Consider the following 18630-nt stretch of genomic DNA (forward strand, 5'->3'; position numbering starts at 1 on the left):
TAATTCGTTTGGTCTGAAGGTACGCCAAAATTTTAGGCTCAAAATATTTCCAAACATAGGATTTCCTTAAATTTTCATGGTATTTGGCAAAAAATATTGTGGCTAGAAAACCGATAAGGGAAAATTGGGTCACCGGGTTGGTTTTGTAAATATTTTACAAAGCAGTGGTGAATCGAGCTTCAAAATCACATAAGTTTCTCCGGGAAGCGACTTTGACGAGTCTTACGAAAAACACCTTTTTTTACGCGTAAACTGCAAATTAAGAATTTTGTTGTTAGATACAAGTAAGACTGAGCAATATCAAGAGAGGATGGTAATATTCAGCAGTTAGCTAGAAATTGTGCGCAGTACAGCTGCTTACTGCAAAACAGGGTAACGACCTTAAAACAACTCAATGTTAAAAATCACAATTTGTCCAGGCCTTCCCTCCCTAAAAACTAGGGCATTGTATTGCTTCATTTGTGATTAATGCCTCCAAGTTCTTGTTAGCTTCTATTTAAAAAATATTCAGTGTTGTAACTAAAAGTCCCCACTGGACAACCGATATATTTCTCCCTTTGCGGACAGAACTCCCCTTCGGGGGCGTTGCTTTTCTAAACTGTAGATTACTGCAAGAAAATGAGCAATAGAATTGTGTTGAAGGCATAGGCTTAATTTGTACCCAGTTCAAGCAGATCATTACGATGGGTTGCCAAAGAGTCACTGACAACAACGATCTGACGAGTTAACTTTTAATTCAGAGGGATAAGAAAGACAACGAAAAAAACAAAAAACAAACAACAGAGATAGAGAGAAAAGAGGTTAAAAGCTACAAATTAAGTGGGTTCAAGCCCATAATATACTGATCGTAAAAGATCACTACAAAATCAATTTGCTACTTCTAGAAAAGTCAGTGTTTACATACCAACAACCGGGAAGTGTTTTAAAAACAAAATGAAAGAAGAAAAAGAAAACGTACCTATCAGTCCGAAATTTTTGAAAAGCCATTTGTTTTACAATACAATTTTCAGTGGGTTGCTAAGAAATGCACCTTTACCACCCCTTAATTAGAGGGCGTATCCTGTTCATTCCTTAGAATTTCCCCTATGGTCTTATCGCTTTTTTTTTTTTGTCTCCTTTTTTATCATTTTAGAGGCTAACTCAGATTTTACAAGAGTCAGTCAACTCTTAGAAAAACAATTTTTTAAATGAAGGAAAGAATTTTATGTGCTAGTGGGCTAGTCCGGTTTTTTTAATGTCGACTCGATGAAATGTTGGTGTGACCAGTGTTTTGTATTACTCACAAAATTACGAACTGCTATCTCTAATGGAACATAGATGCTTCATGCCTTGCTTTCGTTTAAAAGTGAATGGCCTCTGAAGAAGGCCAGGACAAAAGGATAGCCAGTGCAACATGAAGCAAAATCTTCTACTACAAAGGAGCAACAATATGTGCACTCGTGACCTTTAATTCCTTTTTTTTTTTGTTAAAACTATTTGCCCCAAATTCTTGTCATTTGCTGCAATGATATGGAGTTGGAGATTCTTTAGTTCGCTCAATAGATAGACTTGTTTGTTAGCTTCTTCAGTGTGTCAGCTTTTATCAAGTATGCTGAGATTAAGTGACAATATCCTACGCATGTCTTTTCAATAAAATGTAAGTGTTCAGGAATTACAAGCGACTGTAAGGGCTGATCAAGGTCATGTGACTACAGTCATACTGCCACATACTATCTGCTGATTGGCTGAACCGACTCGTGCCAGGCTCACTGCAATTGGTGACTCTTTCTACGCTAACAAAAAGACGTAACTCTTTTCGGCAGGTCATTCAAATTAAAAGTGGTGAATTGATGTTGAAATTAACTCCTAGGAGTTTCTTCAAGGAAATACAATGGTTGTTTCAATGCAAGCCATCCAGCAGTACTTCCCTTATGCTGTTATGCTGAAGAAGGCTAAATTGCTGTTCACAGTCATTTGTTTTTTAATTAGGTGTCTGTTGATTGGTTAATACTCATTTCTGACCAAATCAACGCTATTGAACAGTTCTTTCCTCTAGTACTCTTTATTGTCCTCAAGAGGTCAACTGAGGGTGCACGTGATTCTAACTTTTGATGAGCAAATCTCAATCGGGAAAGCTATTGGGTAGTACTTTCTTGTGCTCATTTTGTAACCTGTTTGCATTGCTCTTAAAATTATAACGAATAGAAAATTTGAAAAAGGAATAAAAATAATCCGTGTATGAGAAAACCATCGATAAGGGTATCTCCCATATCTTTTGTTACAAAAGCATGGCGAATATATTAAATCCCACATGTACCATATTTGGAAAATGAATAACAAACTTAAATAAATGAATCGAATTGCTTTATTGTTGTGACGTATTTCTGACTGAAGGTTCGCGCTTTGTAACCACGTTCCCAGGGTCTCTCCTCTTCTTGCTCCCTGGGACGTGAAGAGGAGAGACCCTGGGAACGAGGTTGCGTGCTTTGTTTCTGTTTTGAAAAAATTCCCCAGAGTCAGCCATATATCAAACACAAAATACAGACCGTAGACTGATCCTAACGGCGGAGGTGGCGAACTTGATAAAAGTAAACAGCAACGGCTAGAATAACTGACAGAAATATATATTTTACAAATTTTCGCCTGATATTTCGGTTTGCAATACTAATCTTCCTCGGGGGCTGAACGGAAAAAGTGAGAAAAATAAAAGGATCGTTATACGAATAAAGGGTTAAAATTTAAAATGCGTGGCACTGGCAATGATTGGTTGTTCAGGACTAAGTTACAAGTGTGAGATATGTCATTACCGGACGTGCTTCGTCGAGTCTGATTTATTGATACCAAGAGGATGAAATGTTTTAGCTTTTTTGATTAAATGAGCTTCACGAGCCTTTCTAACTTAGTCAGGTTTGCTGCGTGTAAGTTCAAGCGAGTAGGTGGACGTCGTTGATTGAGTAGCCAGGTTGGTTGAAATATAGCGAGACAGGAGTACGCCTTGATGGTGGTTTAGGATAGATTTTCGCTGTTCCCCGAAACGTTGAGTTCCCCGAAACGTTGAGTTGGCGCTTTGTCTCCCCAATGCCAGTATTGAGAGCGGCACTTCTTACATTGGTTTACTGATACGGTTTTTGGAATGAGAAGATATGTAGCAAGTAATTTTACGTGTTTCGTTAGAAATGGTGAAAAAAGTGCAATTCGTTTGGCCTTCTATAAGAAATGAGCAAGTTAGGCATCGTGGGTGGTTGCATTTATGAATTTCAGCGGGCTTGTTGATTGGAGGGGTAGTTAGGAATGGACCAGGAGATCATGTAGACTTACATTACGTTTGTAGGCAATAACTGGTGGATGAGGGAAGGCTTTTTTTGCAATTGACGGAGGACTGGAGGGTGGTGATATTTGTCTTTACAAAAGAAGAGATTTTGTGAAGAGCAGGATTGAATGATTGAAGGATATGACAAAGGGTGTTTGGTCTATTTTTGTGGCTTTCGGTTCTCGTGGCTGTAGAGTTGCGTGACGTGGGATGGCTCGCAAGCCATTTTGACCAGGTGCTTGAGCTCTTCGATTCGGTTGTCAAAGAAAGCGTCGGTAGAGGATATGCAACAGATTCGGAGAAAGAGGCTGAATGAGATAGTTTGTTCGGTGTGGTTTGGGTAGCATGAAGTTTTGAGAAGGTATTGATGCTTGTCTGTGGGTTTTGTACGACGATCTGTTTGGATGTGGTAGATGCTGAGATGGACTTGGACATCTAGGAAAGGGAGTGTCTGATAAGAGGAATTTGAATTAATACTCATGGGTAAATTTGATATATTTGCGTGAATGGAGTTTAAATAGCTGATAAAATCGTTAAGGTGTTCCTCTCCTTCTGCCCGGCATGACTATATAAAAAGCAGGAATCCCGGAATCTGGAATCGGAAACTACAATACGGAGAGAGAAATATTTAATGGTAAAAAATATGACTTAGGGTAAAAAATACGGAATAAAAAGAGAACAACTTAAATCACTCGTTGGCATAAAAGAAAACGCTGTTTATAAAGAAAGCAATGTCTTACGGTACAGGTGAGAGACAATGTGAATTGCTTCAGACCACATGCGTACAGATGGCGGACTCTCCAATTAAGAAACGGTCGGTAAGTTACCAGAGTGCATACTTTCTTCCTCTTTTGTCTCATCCATTTTCCGGATACCCCGTTTCAACTTGTTTTGAAAAAAGGCTGTTAAATTTTTTTAGAAGGTAGCGAAGTGAAACTACGGGTAGAGTGAGGGAAAGTTCCAGGTAAGTCAGCAAATCGGAAACGGAGCGCACAAGAGCAGCGAAGTCTGATGAAAATCATTAGGTGAATTTACTGATTTTATTCCAAGTCGTAATTTATTTATTTATTCTATTTAGTTTACCCACAAATACTGAATAATTGTCGAACTACCGATCGAGTTTGTCATGTTGCCGTAAGATGTCCGTCATTGCGGGTGTTTTGCTGCGTAATTACTGATCAAGCTGCAAACTGAAAACAGATGATTTACTGGCCATGCAAAATGAAACCTTGTGAACGCAATTTACTGTAGGTGATATTTGTGGTCGCCAGAAATGTTAATACAGTTTCAAAGCAAAACATCGAGGCCGTTTATAGGCTATCAAATTAATTTTCTTTACTTCGTGGGCGATCGTTTTTAAACCATGGGAACACTCATTTAGCGGGAAATAATGACTTAAAGGCCCACCTTCTTAATCGATCACCCAAGAGTCATAGCGGTCGTTTGTTTTTGTTTTGAAATGCTCTATTGTCCAAACACGTGATCTTATTGGCTGTACGAACTCAAGCGGTTCATGCGGGTTTTCTCTACGACTCGTGCTGGAGGGAAAGAATATTCGTGATCGCTTATTGCTTCCTCACTCGACTCCTGCTCAAATAAAAGGTGGGGGGGGGGGGGGTTCATATATGAAAACTGTTCCTCGCGGCGCGCAATACATCTTGAGTGAATGTGGGCCTTTAATTAGATTTTTCCCTGGTGTCACGTATCGAAAAGTATAAAATTTGCGTTTGACAAGGACATCACTTCATTCCAACCAAACATTCAACGTTTTCACTCGCAGTATATGTTTAGTTACCGTATTGTAGTTTCTGATTCCGGATTCCGGATTCCGGATTCCGGGTACCTCCCTTTAGTGCTGCCCCCTTCTGCCCTTGCCTTCTGCCCATATCATGAATACGTCATCGATGAATCGAACCTCCACCAAACCAAATTTTTCAGATTTTTCCACGAACAAATTAGCGTGTGAAGGTGTCATGCGGGTTCCCTGATAGCTGTCCCGTGTACTTGTCAATAGTGTTCGTTTTGAAGGAAAAATTGTTTATTGTTCACAATCATTCGGATGTGATTCTAAAATACTCTACGTCATGTAGAGTATTGTATTGTTAGCAACGTTAGTTAAATTATTAGTAGCGTCTTTTTATTTTCTCGTCCCTGTTATTTGTCTTTACTATTGTAAGATATTTAGTGATTCTTTGTTTTAAGCTTGGTTTGTATCATGTACAGCTAATATTTATACTTTGCATTTGTATCTTGTACTGTAATATCGTATTATGTCTATGTTCGATAAAGTTATTATTATTATTATTATTATTATTATTATTATTATTATTATTATTATCATCATCATGATCATCATGATCATCATGATCATCATCATCATCATCATTATTATTATTATTATTATTATTATTATTATTAGAAAAAGGGTAATGAGTTCCATTCAGGGATTGTGCGAGGGTAACAGTTTGTATTAGATTGTAGATGACGCAATGACAGATGAGAAGTATGACGTATTTGACCCGCCACTTGGCAGGAGGGGTGTAGTGGAGACATCAACTAGTGTACAATTTTGTTCATAAGAGTCAGGGGGGCAATTACTCTACGTCAAGAGAGGATCAAGGGGTACCCCTTGATCCTCTCATGTCTACGTTCTTCAAAGGACTGCCATCCGATGGTACTGAGATCGCAAAAAGGTCCATATATTATGTTCAGCAGGAAGTGATTTGTTTTAATTTGACGAGTCCAGTTAGAAAATGGCGACAGGCTTCGATGACTTCGTCATATATCAAGTACCTACTACCAATTTTTAAAACCGCTGAACTGCGTGAGTTGTTCGGCCAAATTTGGAATATTACACAATTACATGACGTCACATAGCAAAATAACAAAAAGTCACGTGTTCAAACATTCGAAGCAACTTGCGCAGCAAAAAATAGGTTTGCAACGGAAAGGGTGGAATATTGTTGTGTTTTAGGACACTTTTTAGCCCAAAATGAAGTGGACTTTCAAGGAGGAACATTCCCTAGGTATTTCTGAACAACTCTGTGTGTTACTTTGTAATTTTTCTGTTAATTTACCGCAATTTTCTTGACGGTTTTGCAGAGTCGCGATGCCATGAATCTGCGAAGATAAGGTCCAAATACCCAGATAGAATTCCCGTAAGTGATGTACTTTGCTCTGTTTTTTCTGGCCAGTGCAAAGCGATATTAATTATTTTTTTCGTTGCAGGTTGTTGTCGAAAAGGCTCCCAAATCCTCAATTCAAGACATAGATAAAAGGAAGTTTCTCGTTCCGTCCGATCTGACAGGTATAAATACAGGAAATAAACCTACTGCTTGCATCTACACTAAACTGTTTTCAACAAGTTAATGTTTATATTTTCTCCTGCGTTTTGAGCGCTAAATTTCGCTTAGTTTAAGGACGTTTATTGTCTTTCTGAAAATGATCGCAAATGGCTCCCCATCTATAATTTTGGCAGCGAAACCGAGTCTTTTTTTCTTTCAACAGTTGCACAGTTTATGTACATCATCCGAAAGAGAATTCAGCTCCCACCAGAGAAAGCCATGTTTCTTTTCGTCAACAAAGTCCTTCCAACAACGAGGTTGGTTCCTACAGCATTTTCTACCATTTAAAGAACACATATTTAATATATATCATCTGATATTTTTAGGCAGTGATGTAAAACGTTTTCCATTATTATTCAGTACCGCTGTGAAGTCGCTTCTTCTCGCACCCTGGCATGGTGAATGTTTAAACATCAATAGTTGCCCGTCGTATTTGTGTACATGGACCAATTAAGTGAAGGTGCTGTTAGATTCGCCAGTTCTGTATTTTGAACAGTATATGCAAATATTATCTTGCGAAATCTCTGAAATACAAAGATAGTATTATTCAAAGTTACGAAACAAAAAACGCACTTTAATCATTGCCAATAACTATGCGATTGAAATTGTTATAGAAAGAGAAATTTATGCTATTGAAATTTTATTTTCACCTTGTCCTCCCTTTAATGCTGTTCCCTGAAAAGCTCTAAAATATTTCGTATACTTTGTGTGTATGTATGAAGGTTTTACCACAACGAAACACCCAGTAATTCTGGAGATGAAATCAACCACGACTTGTTCAAAAATAAGGTTCTTTGTTTCTTGGCATGTCTCTGGACCCCTTTTGTTTGAAGTAAATAAATGGACTGCTTAAATTGATTTCGTGACCTTTTGTATTGAAATCATACTCAAGACATGCAAATTATATCTTACGTCAGAGTAATGCATTTTGGCTTTTATCCTGTAGCAATAACCGAAGTAAAAAGAGGGTGAGGATATCATTTATAAAGGTTGTTTTGAACTGCAAATTTACATAATTATACTGGTGGCAAAATTTATAATTAATTCTCAAGGTATTAGCTTATGCTGACAATGAGGTTGATAAGTCTATGTATCCCCCCTCCTCAGTCTCTGCACCACCTTGGAACAAATTTAATGGGCATAAAATTGTTGGCCCTTCAAGATTGGAAAAGTTGATTTTTAGTGCAATCATGACATAAAAAAAATGCTGAAGTGTTCTTGAAAATTCTATCCTTTTAACAAGGCTTACTGTGTAATTTGTGCAAATGCAGTTGTTGTTTTTTTTTTTCAGTGAAGGAAAAAAAGTGTTGACGAGTTCATTGTAAAATCTTGCAAATCTAGGTTGCCCTCTGACTTATTTCCCAACAAAAATGGTATCCAGTTACAACAAGTGGGATAAATGTTGCCTTTTGTTCAAAAGCAGTATCAGTGCCTCAAGAGCTTAATGTTTATTTTTTCTTGAATTTCTTTTAAAAAAAAAAAAAAACTTTGGTTTTGCGCTGAGCCATCGAAGGTAAAATTTAATTTCAGCCAAGCAGCCGTACCATGAATTTCTCCGAGGGCTGTTTCTGAAGTCTTTATTTTGGTGGTAGTCTACTGTGAATATTGGTTTGCTTCTTCTAGTTGTACCAAATTCAATCATTACTTTAAGAATTAATTTTCACCATTGTTATCTTCTCTTGCACATTCTGGCATCTCACACCTTCACTGAACCCAACGCGCTTTACATAATTAGATTAGGAGAAGCAAGGGACTTCTGGCAGTCAAAATGTTTTGCTAGTTTAAATGAATTGTGTCCCTGGGCAAGTGCCAGAGTAGTGCTTCTTTTGAGCTTTTTTCAAAAAATCGAGAAATACACACATTTGGGTCAGTCAGTTGGGTAATGATAGTCACTGGACCTGCTACATGTACATCCTAACATAATTTTTGCAAGATAATATAAAGTGCTCCTATGTACATGTAATATATGATGGGAGGCTTTTTATGGGGATAATATCCCCATCAAAAGCCTCCCAAATATTACGGCGCCTTTTTAAACAGTTCAACATGCATTCACCACTTGTTGGGGGCGTTTGAACAGGGCCTTTAACATTGTTGACAGTATGAAAAGTGTTAACAGCTTGTTGAAAGTGTGTTGAATCAAATTTAAATTGGTTTAAACTTTCATTCAACATCCATATATTTCCTTTGTTCTCGAAAATGTTGAATGATGTTGAAGCCCTTTGAACACTCCGTTCAACATTAATTTTGTCCAACATTTTCTCAACATCTGTTCAACTTTTGCTGAATGAATGTTGGTCAAATGTTGAAGCCATTTATATGGGCCTTTAGATGCTAAAATCCTTCGGGTAATGGACTATTAGCCTTCGCGCTTTGCTATTTTGGCCGACAAGACCCTTAAGCTTAGCATTTTAACTGACTTTAAGGACGGTGCCTACTATTGTTACTGCGCATACGTTCTGCGCATCTCGACATACTCGGGCTTCCTATGGGTGGTGCCTACTATTACAGGGATATTTTGCGCACTTTTAACTATGCGGAGAAAGCAGAACTTAGCAAGTGATTTTGGTATCCAGAAAGAAAAGTGGGGGCAACCATGCATTTTTCAGAGATAATAAAGCTTCAATTTGGAAAAAAGTGCCATACATTGCTTGGATTTCACTGGTTTTTTGAATTTTTGTTGTTTAATTATCTCTAAAAAATGCTTGGTTACCCCCAATTTTCTCTTTGGATTTCAATAGCCGCTACTGAGATCTGCTTTTCTCGCATAGTGATAAACTTTGCAAAAATACTTCGCTATTAGTAGGCACGGTCCTTAAGGTGCCCTTTCCAGCAGTTTCAATGGTTTTTGGTCACCTGACCAACATTAAAATTTAAACTTAGTAATAATTAAAGATTATGGGGGGGGGGGGGGGGGAATGATGTCGCCAGGCTCTCTCCTTTGCCAACTTGGTGATGATGTCATCCGCCCCAGCATAATCTGCGGGGGTTGCCAGATACACCTCCGAAGATCCATTCATTCAATCCATGTTGTCCCATACAATCTTGACTCCAATCGTTATTACACTGTTGGAGTGCGTTCAAATGCAATTAACTGTGATAAAGGCCTATTGCACACAATTTTTAGTAGGCTATTCTAAACTGGTAGTGTGAAGCATTATCTGGGAGATATTATATTTGGCCAATGTCATCCCATCTAACTGCAACCATTACCACCTAACTCAGCTGTGTTTATTTTTAGTTCAACAATGGGTGCCATCTATGAAGAACATAAAGATGAAGACGGCTTCTTATACATTGCTTACAGTGGAGAGAACACCTTTGGAATGTGATCAACAACCTCTTACAAATATGAACTCATCTTTACTTGACTGTCTGTTAATCTGAATTTATTATTTTTGGGAGATATTAGATTAGCCATGGAATGCAATTTTTGGTTTCAAGAACAAATGCAAACTAGTTAATCAGTTCACAGTTTTCTAGGGTTTCTGTTTGATGTACATTACAAAATGTGTAGGTTGCAATGTTGTAAAGTAATGGAGCTAGTCTGTAAGCAAAGCTATATATTGGCATGAATACACGTAATGTTATTTCAAGGGGTGACTTCTCTGATTATGATAATTTTTGATGGTGAACTAACATGGAATTGCTGCAACGTTTGTAAATATAGAAACGCACTGGCAGGAGTAAAACAAGTACAGCTTCAATATTACTGTTGTTTTAAGCCTTTATTATTTTGGAACGTTTTCAACTCAGCAACATACATGTAAGATTTGCTTAAATTTCAGTTACAACATGGTTTCCAACTTTTGGCAAGGGAGGAGGTGAAAACTGGCGTTAATCTTGAATGGTGAATGTGTTAGAATAATTACATTGTGTACTGAGCTGATCATAATACATGAACTTGTAGAGTAAGGCACATAAACCTTCATGTGAATTCTAACAGGTACTCAGGCTTAAGGCACCATGTAGGGAAGGCTGCCATGAACTTCCCTCTGGTATGATTATAAGTTACTGCTCCTCTTTTAGCTCCTTTGTAAGTTGTTATCTGGCTTTGTCTGGAAATACATAGCCATGTACATGAGCAATTTTGATGTATCAATAAACTTGTATTACCTTCTATAAGTCGTAGTAACATTTCTAGTGGTTTTGACTGTGTGTGAGTGATGGAAATTACAGGGCACTGTAACTGAGATTTTCTTTTAGCCTGGTCAGAGCTGACATTTACCCTTTGAGCCCTGACAGTGATCAGCATCAAATTTCTGCTTGTAATATGAATGCTTATTCAACCCCTCGGGTCTCCCAAGGCTGTTGCCTAACAATTTTCAAGGAGCCCACAAGGTCAAAAGCCGAGAAGTTAGGAGTCCTACATGTGAAGTGTTAGGTACTGCTGCAAAAATTTGGGAACCCAGAGCATTTTCGTAAGTGCCCCAGGCTACCCAGGGCTCCTGTTAGGCAGCAGCCTTGACTTCTCCTCAGTACTTTAATAAGAGAAGTATGGGGACAAGATAGGAGAATTTTTTCTTTGATATCAAGGGTTAAATGGTTGAAGGCCACAACCCATAACAGCTGAATGCCTTTAATAGGACCTTGATGTAATGGGTGCTGTTTCTTCTTCTTGCAAATCAACAAGTCTGTTAAAGATGTTAATCTCAACGTGACATGCCACTCAAAACTTATTCACGACAAGCCTGCTAAATAAGCCAGGGATCTTGCTAAGGCAACATCCTTGTTCTGTGTTGCCAGTTTATGGTCAAGAAACTGAATTCATCATACATGTAAATCAAAACTGGAGGTATAGAGTGAGTGAACTTCCTTTACAATGTTCCAGCCAAAGGTTTTAAAGCAGAGAATTGACTGAATTGATGAAGAATTTTGGACAGGTCAATAGATATGTCTCTCCAGATGTTCTCATGTTTACAAGTTGAAATGCTGGGTCAGCTGGCCAGCTTTGCTGGGTTCTTGACCAGAGACCTAGGGCCCGTTTCTCAAAAGTCACGGTAACTTACCGGGGCTGATAAGTGTCTTTGGTGATAAGAATGTTTCTTAACAGAAGTCAATTTTTGTTACCGTAGCTTTGAATACTAAATTTTAAAATCTTTTAATTCTACAAAAACATTGGCCACGTACCATATCTGTAAATCACCGTGTAATCGGCGAAAAAACATTTAAAAATATACTTATTGGGCCCGGTAAGTTACCGGGACTTTTGAGAAATGGACCCCTGCCCCTTATCTGGAACCCACTGCATAATGAAGGCCTCTTGATGTAAGGTCTAGGCCAAATGAAAAAGAGGCTGAGCTCTCAATGATTCAATGATACAACACAAAAGAGTCATAAAGAGCAGTCACATGCTGGACATTTGTTAGAGACTGAGCAGTGACTCGTATCTTGTTTAGGGCGTCGACGTGGTGAGAATGGCCAAATGCTGAAAGTACAAAATGTGAAAAAAATGTACATGAAATGGGAGAGGAAGGGTGGCCTCTCTCCTTTCTTTCCAATTGCCCACAGCCTTTTCTTACTCAGTCTCCATGATGAGTTTCTCGTTCCTGGAATATAAGGGCTTTGGGCCTGGGTTGTGACCTTTAATTTGATCTAGTTGGAGGAGTCTGGGGATGTTTGCTTCGAAGAATAATTATTTATGAGAATGAAACATTACCTCAAGGAAGGTGGAAGCTTCTCATTTGGTATGCAAGAGACAAGGGCTTTAAATGCCTCAAAAAGACTTGCCTTACTAATGCATACCCTGTAAAACAATGTGATAGCAGAGTTAGACACTAGTCACTATATATGTTTTGGCAAAAACCCAAGCCGTTGGTCTGACTAGTATATTTAAAAATCTAGCCAAAAATGCTTGTTAGGACAGCTGTAGCCAAAGATACTTCTCAGATTCACCATTCACCCCAACTAAGTAATTGTTGTCCTTGCCTTTGTTATATTATATATGAATGAGACTGTTCACAGCCTGAGTACATTACCATCCAAAAAAAAAAAACTAATAGGGGGTTGAGTTTAAGCACAGACATTCATGAGCCACGCATGGCAACCAGAAGTCGAATGTTTCCTGTTGTGGCATGGTTTTGCTTCTTACCACGAACAGGAAACACGCTTGTTGATGACAGTGGCTTGATGTTCCAAACGCAATGGCGTGAAAATGCTCCAAAAAGGGAAAACTTTAATTTGCAGTTGCTGTCCGTGGCTAAAAATGTCTGTGCTTAAGTTCCCTAATAAGTCAAAAGCTGACAAACTAACACATCTAATCTGTAAGTATGCTCTTATTCCAATTTTCCTGTTTTCATATTGACTAACTCACAGTAATAATAATGATGATGTCAATAATATAATAATAATAATAATAATAATAATGATAATAATATTATAATTATTATTATTATTATTGTTATTATAATAATAATAATAATTATAATATTATTACTATTATTTAATTATTATTATTATTATTATTATTATTATTATTATTATTATTATTAGTGTCAAAGAGATTCCGACAAAAGGGGCGTATAATAATATTATGGTTGCCTTTTTGGTGACAATTTTTTCTTAGAATCTCAATTTTTGCATACAGACTTGTTTTGACATGAAGAATATTGTTCTGTGATTTTTTTTCACTTTTTTGTTGCGCTGATTCCATTTTTTGGCCCCATTTATCTCGAAAATGAAGCAATAAATAGCAAAAAATCACAGAATGACATTTAGCAAGATCATGGGGAAAAAATTCACCAAAAAAAAATGATATATGCCAGTTTTGCGGGAATGCTTTCAAAATTATTTAACTCCACCAAGTGCTCAGAATGGGATTTAAAAGTCTGCCACTTTTAATTAACCACTCAACAAAGCCAGTCTTACAGCATACTATGGAATTCTGCTCATTCAGGACCTCACGAAAACAAACCTTGCTTTTGATGAAGAAAGATTCTTCTTGGTTACTCCCTGCCTAAGGCCAGAAACAGAGACTTCGTGGAACATGGGATCTTTGATCCAGATGATGGCTTTGAAAAAAAACGTAAACTACATCATAATAATATTGATGCAAGTTGTGCATTAGTGTGATAAAGCGGGGAATCAAACTCAGCAGAAGGATTACATACACGTTGATGAAGGCGATTCTTTTCTCTGACTTTCTTTCTCCAACGCAATTTGCTCCAGTGCTTTACTTTTGCTATGCTCAAATGACACATCAGCCTGAAAAACTTTGGGCCTGTGTACACTAACACCATCAGCCAAGTCCAAAGTCGCAGAAACAGCACGCTCGTAGCTACCCCGGTTCATTGCAGCCTCATCATATGGGCAGCTGCCAATCACAATTGAGGAGAGATAAACTGGCGAATCTAAGAAATATGACAACAGGGCCCCTTGGCAACCAAGAACATTCCATTTCATGATTTTGTCACTACACGACATTGATAATGTGGGGTCACCACGCCCTGGTTTAGTGCGCAAAACTCCAACAGTGTGGTAACCAAGGCCAGACTGAAGTGGGTCTTGTTTGCCACCTGGAACACATTTCGCACCAGTTCTGTACACATCCTTATACTGTGTATCATTAGTCTCATACTGGTTGATATTGTCTTGAAGATCTTGTTTATAACTCTGAGCAGACTTATCAAGCACATTAATTTGTGGTTTTATTTCTTTGTCTATTTGTTGCTTACTGTCGCCAGTTTTGTTCATATTTTCCAGTTGACCACAAGCTGATTTTCTCGAAACTGATAACTGTTGAGATACATCTGCAAAAGGTTGATTTTGTCCAACATGAAACTTTAGGTTGCTTTCTGAATCCTGACAGTGAGCATTATTTTCTACCCCCATATGATATTCCTCCATTCTTTTTACTGACCCCACCATAAACTGATCTCTCATTAAATTGACACAAGCTGAGTTCTTTTCCAGGCACATTTTCTTGGCTGGTTTCAGTGTCAAAGTTTCATAATCATCATCACAGTGTTTCTTTGAAGACCCAAGGTTTTGGTTTTCTAACTGTGAGACAACCAAAGTATCATCTTCCTCTGCTTTTGGAAAGATAGATGCATCACCACCTATAAAGATTGAACAGCTTAGGCTTAGCTGTTAACTCTAATGTTTGAGAAAGTGGCACAAGTATTTGAAACCTGAATCACAGAGTCCAGGACCAAAGTAATGCAAATTACTCACAAGACTCAATACAGAAAGCAGTGTAGCTCTTATCAGTAATCACTTATTGATCACTGACTCTGGACATGAGATGACTTGACTGCTCAGGTTGTCGAAGCGTCAGTCAATGTCACCTTGATTATCATAATTTATGTACTTATGACATGACTCCTGGGTTCAAAACATAATTTACAATCATCAAGGAATCAGCTGATTATACCTGAAAATTAATCATGGGTTGATTGATGTCATTTATAATAAACTAGTTATTTCTGGACTTAAGTTATACAGGTAGCACAGTACACCAGCCAAACATGTACAGAAAAATTTACAGATCAACACTCACAGGGTGTATGTGAAGTAAAGAGGTGGAACGACACTCCAGTTTTTAACATGCACAAATTGCTGTCTTCTTGGAAAACAAAAATACTTTGTTGTCCACTGTATGCATACTGCAACTGCTGATAAAGATACCTTGAAAGAAAATAATATTAAAATTTTAACTTTTTAATGACAGAACAGAAATTAAGGCCTTTCATTCAAATTATACTGATCAGTTTCTTCCAAAATTGATAACAACGGTTACCATGACTACGAGTTCATGAACTCTGTTGTAGAGCAGAAATGAATCTGAGAACATTATCATCTATTTTGATGCAAGTCTGCTGAATAGCAGTTACAATATTTACAATACGTGTTATTTAAATTTAATTTTAGTTTCCATATAATGATCAGAAAGAAAATTGTCATTGGTCACCTAAGAAAGCCTCTCCTGGCAATCACTTCTGCATGGCTGTCATTTAAAATGATCCCTGAAAAGAAATAGGAAAACAAACACCATTTGAGTATGATTGATACACTGTAATAATATTACATGTAGGAATCAGCAGCAATTAAGGGAGAAAAATGATCGAATGTGGAATGGTTCAATTTCCCCACACAAACTGTTAACGCGCAGTTCCAGATAAAATCCATATCCACCACAAGGAAGGTCATTGGAAGTTCCTAGGGGGAGGGGGGTCTTAAAAGTCAAAATTTTAGAAGCAAAGTATGAAGCTAACTGGAATTTCCTGGGAGGAGGGAGGGTGCAAAACAAAAAACCTTCAGTAGGGGGAGCATGGATATTTTCTGGAACTGCACAATGACAAAAATGATCAGTCTCCAGTCTGAAAATGTCAGACACCGCAAAAAGATTAGATACTGTTAAAAGTTAAAACAAATATGTACCTTACTCAAATGCAGGCATGGTGTACAAGCAGTTAGGCAACAATGAATATTAATTATTATTCAAAGCAACAAATTTGAAATCTTTGATTGGTTTGATTGATTGACACTGGACTTTCAGTTTGCAGGTCTGCCATGGTCCAAATCCTCATCTCTGCCACTGCATTTTTTGTTCAGTATAGAAAGTAGTCAGATCAACATCGTCTCTTTCCACCCATGGATGTACACATATATGAATGTGTACCACGGACCCGTTAGGGATGCCTTTAACACAACATGAATGTGATGGTCTTGCATCCCACCCAGAAGGGAATAATCCTCTCTTGAGAAGCACTTTAGCTTCATGAAAATGAACTGTACAGTATGTCACCAGTGGCCTATGACTTGACCAAACATTTGATACCCTATTTATGACCTGATAGTGTCTGGTCAACTTTAGTTCAAAAATCCCTGGAGCCCAGCGCGTGACTGGGGCATGTGACAAGCCATTGCGGCACGTACACAGTTGCTGTAAACATCATGATGAAGTAGCTTCGTCTAAAAGAAAATGAATTCAAGACTAGAGTGCAAAAATCGATACCCTATTTATTACCAAAATGGCGCAAAATGGCTAAAATCAATACCCTATATATGACCAAAGCGGTTGAAAAACCATACCCTTTGGCGCCGCCAGGAATGGGCTCCTGGCGCCGCACATACCTATATAGCCCATAAAAGGGAGTACCCTCCCCCCCCCCCCCCCCTGGGCCCAGGTGTGACCAAGCCTAAGATGTAGCCTACCTACCTTGATCACTCATTCTGCTTCTTCCAATACATTTGGAACCAGTTCCCATGGCAACCACATCCATGGAGCATTCTGATAACGAACAAGTCAAAATGAGGTTTATTGACAATCTAATGACATATATTGATTATCATAGCAACAGACGTACCATCAACTGTTTCCTTGTCCCCAATAACAAGGAAATTTAACATTGGATAACCACTGGGGACCAGGGGAGGGGTGTGTTACAAGACATGGATGATACCTGACCTGGAATGCTTTCCAAAGTTTCACTTTATTAGTAAAACGTAAGCTTAAATTCAAAAATCGGAGTAACTAGGGAATACCCCGCCACTCCAAAAGTGACCCTAAAACGAGTGGATACGCGGCTACGTGGCTACGTACGCAGCTACGTGGCTGCGCGGCTACGCAGCTACATGGCTACGCAGATACGCGGCTACGCCGCTACTCGGCTACGCAGCTACGTGGCTACGCGGCTACGTGGCTACACGGCTACGCGGCTACGTGGCTACGTGGCTACGTGGCTATGCGGCTACGTGGCTACATGGCTAGGCAGCTACGCAGTTACGTGGCTACGCGGCTACGTGGCTACGCAGCTACATGGCTACGCGGCTACGTGGCTACGCAGCTATGTGGTTTCGGCTCGTGGATTAAAGCGCTTGTTTCGGCTCGTGGATTAAAGAACAAGGTATATTCATGTGTAGAGCGTTTTGTAGCGGCGTCAGCTCCGTTGTCGGAGAGATCCATGAAACTCAAAGAAAACTAAATAACTCACAGGTTCCACAAGGCTGAGAGGTTTATTGTGTGCCAACTCTTACAGCAATCCTGTGTAGTAGGACGTGTTAGGGCGAACGCTCTAGTAGGTTCTGAGTTAAACAGCAATAGTTGATCCTGTGGTTCCCGTCGAATTTCTGTGAGCCTTATGGAAAATTACATACGTTTTTGCGGTATAAAAGCTAAGGACACGTGACCACTGGCGGAAAATCCTTGTGACATGTTGCGGTTACAATAGGCAAAATATCTAAAAATACTACGAAACAAACTGAGGCACGCGGGTGCCGTTACACGTTTGTTTCGGCTCGTACGCGTAGCTGCGTAGCCACGTAGCTGCGTAGCCACGTAGCCACTCTTTTCAGGATTACTTCTGGAGTGGCGGGGTATTCCCTAGTTAAGCCCAAAAATCAACAAAACATTCATAATTTAAAACAATTTTTGTTTCCTTCTAGAAAGAACCTGATGCTACACTAAAGCAAAATGGGCAAGGTCCGACACCTTAAATCAGAATATAAGCTTTAACAGTAACTGGTCATGGAAAAATATTAAAGATACGGTGAATCTAACTCTTTACAAAATGTCGATTAACCTTGTTCCTGAATGAGCACAATGGCAGCCAAAAGTGTCCATTCACGTTTAGTTTGCGGTTTCCCCTTCTTGCTCAGTTTCTTGAAATGCTCGCAACACAGTACAGCCACGTTGTCAGCAAACTTCTCATCTTTTTGCCAACTCGTCATGATTCAAGAAAGTATAAGTTACCAATTAGCCATCCGCCATCTTGGACGAGAGAACTTGGAAGACTGGGTTCGGGAAAGGGAGCTTTGACTAACTAGGCGGGGAGAAGGCGGGGATAGGATAGGCATATAATTTTCCCATTCAAAGGTACAACCAAGGCTTCTCCGAAAAACGTAAAACAGAATCACTAGATTTATATTCTGCTGGTCTATTCTGCTAAAATATCATCAACTAACTTAAACCAGGAGATTTAAGAATTTTAGTCTAACGAAACCTCGTACTATCCACCCCCCTCCCCCACATATTTACTATTTTGTCTACTGCGCATA

At 38.8% G+C, this 18630-nt stretch overlaps 2 protein-coding genes across 2 annotated transcripts; one reads left to right on the forward strand and one right to left on the reverse strand.

Moving 5' to 3' along the window:
• Positions 1 to 6160: 6160 nt before the first annotated feature.
• Positions 6161 to 10758, forward strand: LOC146484721 (gamma-aminobutyric acid receptor-associated protein-like 2). The gene is made up of 5 exons (XM_085104445.1): positions 6161 to 6315; positions 6392 to 6447; positions 6518 to 6596; positions 6797 to 6890; positions 9875 to 10758. Exons 1-5 carry the CDS (start codon positions 6282 to 6284, stop codon positions 9963 to 9965), a joined length of 354 nt encoding a protein of 117 aa, XP_084960571.1. The 5' UTR covers positions 6161 to 6281; the 3' UTR covers positions 9966 to 10758.
• LOC146484722 (tRNA-specific adenosine deaminase 1-like) lies at positions 10343 to 18347 on the reverse strand. The gene is made up of 8 exons (XM_085104444.1): positions 18156 to 18347; positions 16793 to 16864; positions 15542 to 15596; positions 15131 to 15258; positions 13743 to 14690; positions 13547 to 13643; positions 12293 to 12379; positions 10343 to 10691 (listed from the first exon to the last, which is right to left on the reverse strand). Exons 1-8 carry the CDS (start codon positions 18301 to 18303, stop codon positions 10562 to 10564), a joined length of 1665 nt encoding a protein of 554 aa, XP_084960570.1. The 5' UTR covers positions 18304 to 18347; the 3' UTR covers positions 10343 to 10561.
• Between the last annotated feature and the right edge of the window lie 283 nt (positions 18348 to 18630).

Source organism: Pavona decussata, unplaced genomic scaffold (assembly GCF_977016875.1).
Source record: "Pavona decussata unplaced genomic scaffold, jaPavDecu1.1 SCAFFOLD_31, whole genome shotgun sequence".
NCBI lineage: Eukaryota > Metazoa > Cnidaria > Anthozoa > Scleractinia > Agariciidae > Pavona > Pavona decussata.

Bases quoted from the DNA above. Each gene is read 5' to 3' on its own strand.
- LOC146484722 (XM_085104444.1), bottom strand. From the start codon at position 18,303: ATGACGAGTTGGCAAAAAGATGAGAAGTTTGCTGACAACGTGGCTGTA. The intron at 15,597-16,792 runs GTAGGTAGGCTA...ATTTCTTTTCAG, and splicing joins AAGCAGAATGAGTGATCAAG to GGATCATTTTAAATGACAGC. The intron at 14,691-15,130 runs GTGAGTGTTGAT...CAATCTTTATAG, and splicing joins CTTTACTTCACATACACCCT to GTGGTGATGCATCTATCTTT.
- LOC146484721 (XM_085104445.1), top strand. From the start codon at position 6,282: ATGAAGTGGACTTTCAAGGAGGAACATTCCCTAG. The intron at 6,316-6,391 runs GTATTTCTGAAC...ACGGTTTTGCAG, and splicing joins CAAGGAGGAACATTCCCTAG to AGTCGCGATGCCATGAATCT. The intron at 6,448-6,517 runs GTAAGTGATGTA...TTTTCGTTGCAG, and splicing joins AATACCCAGATAGAATTCCC to GTTGTTGTCGAAAAGGCTCC.